Source organism: Panthera onca, chromosome F2, assembly GCF_046562875.1.
Source record: "Panthera onca isolate mPanOnc1 chromosome F2, mPanOnc1 haplotype 2, whole genome shotgun sequence".
Classification (NCBI taxonomy): domain Eukaryota; kingdom Metazoa; phylum Chordata; class Mammalia; order Carnivora; family Felidae; genus Panthera; species Panthera onca.
Window position 1 is genome coordinate 11054086 of NC_138356.1, and position 6000 is coordinate 11060085.

General features: G+C 48.0%; 1 protein-coding gene across 2 annotated transcripts in view; it reads right to left on the reverse strand.

Moving 5' to 3' along the window:
* The window catches only part of TOX (thymocyte selection associated high mobility group box), a 307387-nt gene extending 301788 nt beyond the window's left edge, over positions 1-5599 (reverse strand). For both annotated transcript variants that reach the window (XM_060610589.3, XM_060610588.3), the window contains exon 1: positions 5294-5599. In XM_060610589.3, coding sequence (XP_060466572.1) covers positions 5294-5395 — 102 coding nt within the window. In that variant the 5' untranslated portion in view covers positions 5396-5599. The remainder of the gene's footprint in view (positions 1-5293) is intronic.
* Positions 5600-6000: the final 401 nt, after the last annotated feature.

Sequence of the window (6000 nt, forward strand, 5' to 3'; positions counted from 1 at the left end):
TCTCACATCCCTTGCAATCACATCATTTCAAAAAGATCCATGATAAGCAGCCTATTAGGTAATATTTAAATATCAGCTTAGTCTTCCTAAGGAAAATATTAAAATGATTGCTAATATCATCATTCAGTAACTCTAAAAATATATGACAAACTGTGAGAATACTAAGCCATGTAAGCTATGTTAAAAAATAGCATTTGAGGGGTGCCTGGGTACCTCAGTCGGCTAAGTGTCTGACTCTTGATTTTGGCTCAGATCATGATCTCACAGTCGTGGGATCAAGCACTGTGCTGAGCTCCACACTGAGCCTGGAGCCTGCTTGGGATTCTCCCCCCCACACCCCGCCCCGCCCCCACTGCCATCTCCCCCATGCCTCAAAATGAATAAATAAACTTTAAAAAATAGCATTTGGGGCGCCTGGGTGGCTCAGTTGGTTGAGCGTCTGACTTCAGCTCAGGTCACGATCTCGCGGTCCATGAGTTCGAGCCCCGCGTCAGGCTCTGGGCTGATGGCTCAGAGCCTGGAGCCTGCTTCCGATTCTGTGTCTCCCTCTCTCTCTGCCCCTCCCCCATTCATGCTCTGTCTCTCTCTGTCTCAAAAATAAATAAATGTTAAAAAAAAATTAAAAAAAAATAAAAAATAGCATTTGATCTCTCCAAAACTCGTAACTATAATTTCTGGGTGGACATTTAAAATTGGAATTTGTGACAGCGAAATATCCCACAAAGTCAAGACAGCTACATTTGAGGTTTCTGTATATCTGATTTAGTGGCCAAAACCATATGACAGTTTGTTTTATGCTCTTTCTTACCCATACAAAATTTATTTAAAACATATTTAAAGACCTCAAAACTTAAGAAAGATCCAGCCAATAAAATCCCCAGGGGAGTTTTAATCACACTAATGACGTCCTAAGTATCAGCTATGAATTTCCTAAAGTCCTGGAAGTTATGGAGGTAGACAGAGAACTAATCAAGCATGATGCTCTAAATTGCTTATAACCCTCCCCTTCCTCCTCCTCCTCCTTCTCCTTCTCCCATCCTCCTCTTTTTTCTTACATTTATTAATTAAAGTAGGAATAATGACTCCGCCTTCATTGCTTGCCTATCCGGTATTTTAGATGTGATGCGCTTTGTCACGTTAAAGTACAACCCATAACGCTCGAACTAAATAGGAAAATAAGCTCAAAGGAGATTCTGCAGAGACAATAATGAATCCCGTTTTTCTCAAAAGTTCTCAAGTGTTTAATGTCAGTGCTGACATTTCAACGCTGAGTTCATCACACATAGGTCCTTCTTCCTATGTTTATAGGAAAAGATTATACACTGTCCTTCCTCATTTCAATGACAAAAGCCCAACAATCCCCAACGGCCATTATTCTTCACTCTGTATATAACCAGCATTAAGCATGGGTTTGTATCCTGGACTTCCCTGTGTCTAAACCAACCAAAGAAAGATTCAGGACCCTATTCCACAAAAGCAACCACTGAGAAGAGTGAAGATCATTATTTCCTCTCCCACTGCTGGCAGAGGTCAGCATCTCTGTGATTAGCCATGTCATAACATCATTGTATTACCGCTCCTTATGTGGGCAGATACTGAGCAGTAACTGAACACATCACATCATTGTAAAAATGAAAAAGTGCCACTTCTTTGTCCCAATTTAGCATACAATCAGTGAAAACAATCTTTACAAATGACACTGCACTAAGAAACTGAAAGGGACTGTTATTACTCCGTAGGTTTAGATTCAAACGCATGCTCTGACGTCTTCAACTAGGACAAAAAATAGGACTATATTTTACTGCTGCACTCCAATCGCGAGCTCCTTTAATCTAATTTCAATCAAGGGATACAATGTTACTTAAAATAGCCTTAATTAGAGGAAACTCAACTATGATGCCATCTCTCAATGTCTGAAATGTAACCATGCTTTAAGTTCCAGGAGGTGAACCCTGTCACTTTCAGCCTGCATGTTTGCGTCCAGTCTAGGAGCTCCGCTGCTGTTTCAAAGGCTGACCTATATACAGCAACATGCCATCCATTCTGGCTGTTTGTAGAAGAGATGCCTCACACCGTTGCCATAACCAACATCGCCCGCATTGTTCTCACTTTTCTCCCGCAATGGGCTATGTGAAAATGGAGGCCAGTTTGCATAGTGATGTGTTCATAACGTAATGTGCTCTCACAATAGAGCAATGGTAGATTAAACTGTTTCCAAAAAAATTCCTCCCACGGAGTTTATGGACTGAAAAATGTAAGTAGTGTTTTGGCAATGCAGTGCCGGAGAGTGTCAGCAGGGTAACACAACCCCCTTTTAGTTTAGAGAAGCTTCAGGAAGAGGATATTCATTTTGTGGATTAGGGTCTCTTCTAACATTGAAAAAACGTCAGTGGGAAAACTATAGCTACAACTGCATGGTTCTGAACCGCATACAGATATTGGTTCCGCTGGGATTTATTAGCACACCGACTTTAACTGCAACAGTGTTGGCAGATTTAAAATAAAGATAATTATTAATTTGTGATCTTATCACCCTATTAAAAACAAATAACCTCACAAAGTGACTGCTTCTTGTAATAAACTGCATATTCATTACACCTCTGAAAGACACAAGGTTTACTTTGCAGTCTTGGCTCTCAGAGGGAAGGCTGATCCAACTTATTTTTACTAAATGTCGATACAGATTTCTGATTTCACATCTTCCAAACTTCTGTCCATCTTCCATATCCCTGCAAATTCACTTGAGTCATCGCAGAAAATGAATGCTAGTTGACTACATTCTAAGCAACGAAAATAGCGGGGGTGGACAGAAATTGTGTATCAGTGTTAATCATGATGGAGTAGAAAAAAATTAGTGTCTGGGTTTTCTGGGGCCTAGCAAACCTACTCGGTATATTTGATATAATCGGGGATCAGTGACAAATATATTTGATAGACTGCTGTACAGAGAAAGGCAGGGGAAGGCATTCTTGGAGAAGCATTTCCATGAAGTCTCTTCCTACTATTAGAAGTATATCATGACTTTGCATCTTTAAAAATCCATTATTCCCTGGGTAAGTTAAATAGAAGACTTGCAACTGGCCTATAGAAAGGGTGGCTAATTTGCATTTAAAAAGAACAGTTTGCTCCTCATACACGGGGGGACTTAAAAGGAACTTCAATGAGCTAGTAAAGAAATTCTGAAGACTTTGCAAATCAATTTATTCAATTCACAGCACAACCCACGAAAATTATTTAAAGCACTTAATTGGAAAATGATTTAATATATTGAAGTAATTCTTGATTTTCCAAAGCATTTAACTTTTAAATTAAATCTGACCCTACTATCACAAGAAAGACGAGTGAACTGTGTATCCAAGTCGTTGCCTTCTTTTTGGAGCCTAAAATCACCATAAATTTAATAAGATTTGTCCAGTTTCATCGCCAAAATGGTTCTGACCTTTTGGTTCTGGTTACAACTGTGGAATATGTGTTTACGATCCAGGATAGGTCTGCTACTTTATTATTTTTATTAGTATTAGTGATAGTTTATGAGCCACATAGAACTTTACAAACACAAAATACTTGCTTATAAAAAGGCAAAACAGATTCTAGAATGGGAGAACTAGGCTACTGACAAATAATGAAACTTCACACAAACTTCTCTTGTCAAAGTTACCGGAGCTTTCCAACCTGTTCCTAGCTACAGAGCTCTCTCTGTGTGATAAAATGCCTTTCTGCCTTGCCCAAGACTAGATTTCCTTCGTTCCAAACTTCCCTATCCATCATCGGCATACAGTACCATGCCTTTTACTGAGCCTTACACAACATCAAGGAGCTTCAGCACGGAGTGGTATCTGCGGCTCACTTAAGTCACAGTTGTGTGTGTGTGTGTGTGTGTGTGTGTGTGTGTGTGTGTGTGTGTGTCTCGACTGACCAAGACTCGGAGCTGCGAGGCGGTTGCGTGGTGGAGAGCCCCGGGGGCTAAGGATGCAGCGCGCTAAATACCTCTGTATCACGTAAGAAAGCTGTTTGATGATGCCTCGCTACCAGGCAAATACTAGAAGTCCCAAGGATTTACACAGTGGAATTCACCGAGGGGCCAGCATGGAATCGCTTGCAGGAGATAGAGTATCAGGCAGGTTGAGCGGGAGCTGGGCGTCTAAACCACTCGCGCCCTGTCTCCGAGAGCTCACTCCTCCCCGCCGACGTTCACCCGGCGGGACCGCTTAACACACGTCCAATGAGCCCGAGGCGAGGACAGCCGTGGCCCTGCGGCCGCTCTCGGGAAACCGGTCCCTGCGCGTCCTCCCTCTCGGGGCCGAGAGTTGGAGAAGCCTCGAGGATAACCCCCTCCCTTCCTATCCCCTGACCATTCTATGGGACAAACGGGGCTCCGCCGTAGCTCTGCCGGCGCCCCCCCCCCCCCAACCCTCGCCTCGCCCCGGGCCAACCGCCCGGTTAGCCGCGCCCGGGTCCCCCGCGGCCTTGGCACCTGGGGTCACCGGGCTGGCGCGTACAGCCCAGACCGGGACCCTGCTCCAGCCCCGTGAGGAGTGCGGGAGCTTGGGACGCGAACTCAACGCGCTAGCCCGGCTTCTAACAAACTTGCAATTACCGCGCGCACCGCCACCCCCCCCCCCCACCAAAGCGGGAGCTGTCCCCCAAACCCTGTTACCCCGCTGCACCCTGCACCCCGGCCCGCAGACCGGCGTCCGAACACCGGGCTCGGCCGCCCGAAAAGGGTTTAGGAAAACAAAAGACTTGTGGAGCAATTTTCCCCGTGGGGGGCGGAGGCGTCTCCCTGGTCCCTGCACCCCGACTCCCGGCTGCTCCCCTGGCAACTAATCCCGGGCAGGGAAGCGGTGCCACGAGTCCCCGCAGCCCAAGAGAGGGCGGGAGGGAGAAGGGGAAACTAGAAAATAAACTGAGTTCTCTTACTCTCTGCCTCCGTTCCCGGACCCCAGACACACCCCCAAAGTATTCCGTGGTTTTCTCTTAATTTTTTTTTTTTAAACGCCCCCCGGCAAACCTAGGCAGGGAGCCTCAGTCGCGAACAGCAGGAAGGAAAGAATCCGAGCAAATCGTGTCACTTTCCGCACAATCGCGGTGTTTGGCAAACCCCCGGAGCTGTGCTGCACAGTATTTACTACCCAAGCGCACGCAGGGCTGTAGCGGGCTGCGAGCCGAGCGCGCCCGGGACCGGCCTCCGCCGACCGGCCCCGGCAGCCGAGCCGGCCCGCCGCCGCCGCCGCCGCCCCCCTCCCGGGATCAAGCAGCAAGAACACGGTGGAAACAAAAGCAGAGCGTTCACCTTGTTGCAATAGTAGGGGTCCAGGCAGGGAGAAGGTCCCAGACAGGGAGCGTCGGGCGCAGCGGCGGGCTGGGCTGGAGGTGGATAAAATCTTACGTCCATTTCACTCTCACATCAAGCAACTCCTTTTCTTTTCCTTTTTTTAAAAAAAGTGTTCAGCAAAACAAGCTTAGACGGAACAGAGAGAGGTGTCTGGACTCAGGAGTAAAAGAAACACCTTCCTTCCCTCACATCCGTTTGTGGTTTGTTTAAGAAGAAGAGGAGAAAAAAAAAAAAAGAAAAAAAAAAAAAAAGAGGGGGGAAAAGCGCTCAACTCTCCCCCAAGCCGCGGCGCGCACCCGTCGGCGCCGAGCGCGCAGCCTGCTCCGCCGCCGCCTCCCGGCCCCGCCGCCACCACCGCCGCCGCCGCCGCCGCCGCCGCCGCCGCCGGGCAGGTAACTTCATGCGCTCATTGTCCCCCCGCCCGCCCCCCCCATCCCCGCCTCCCGCGCCCCTCGCCGCCCGGCACACGCGCTCGCGCTCGGGCTCTAGGTCCTGGGCGTTTTATTGGAGTCTCTGAGTTGCTCTGCTTTTAGTTTATTTTCTCCACCTTGGAGGCCTGGGATGGGGGGGAGGAATGAAGACGGGGACAGGGCGGGAGTGGGGGGGAGGGGGTGAACGCCCCGGGCCGGGCGGGGTAGGGTGCGCGGCAGGACGCGGGGCTGCTC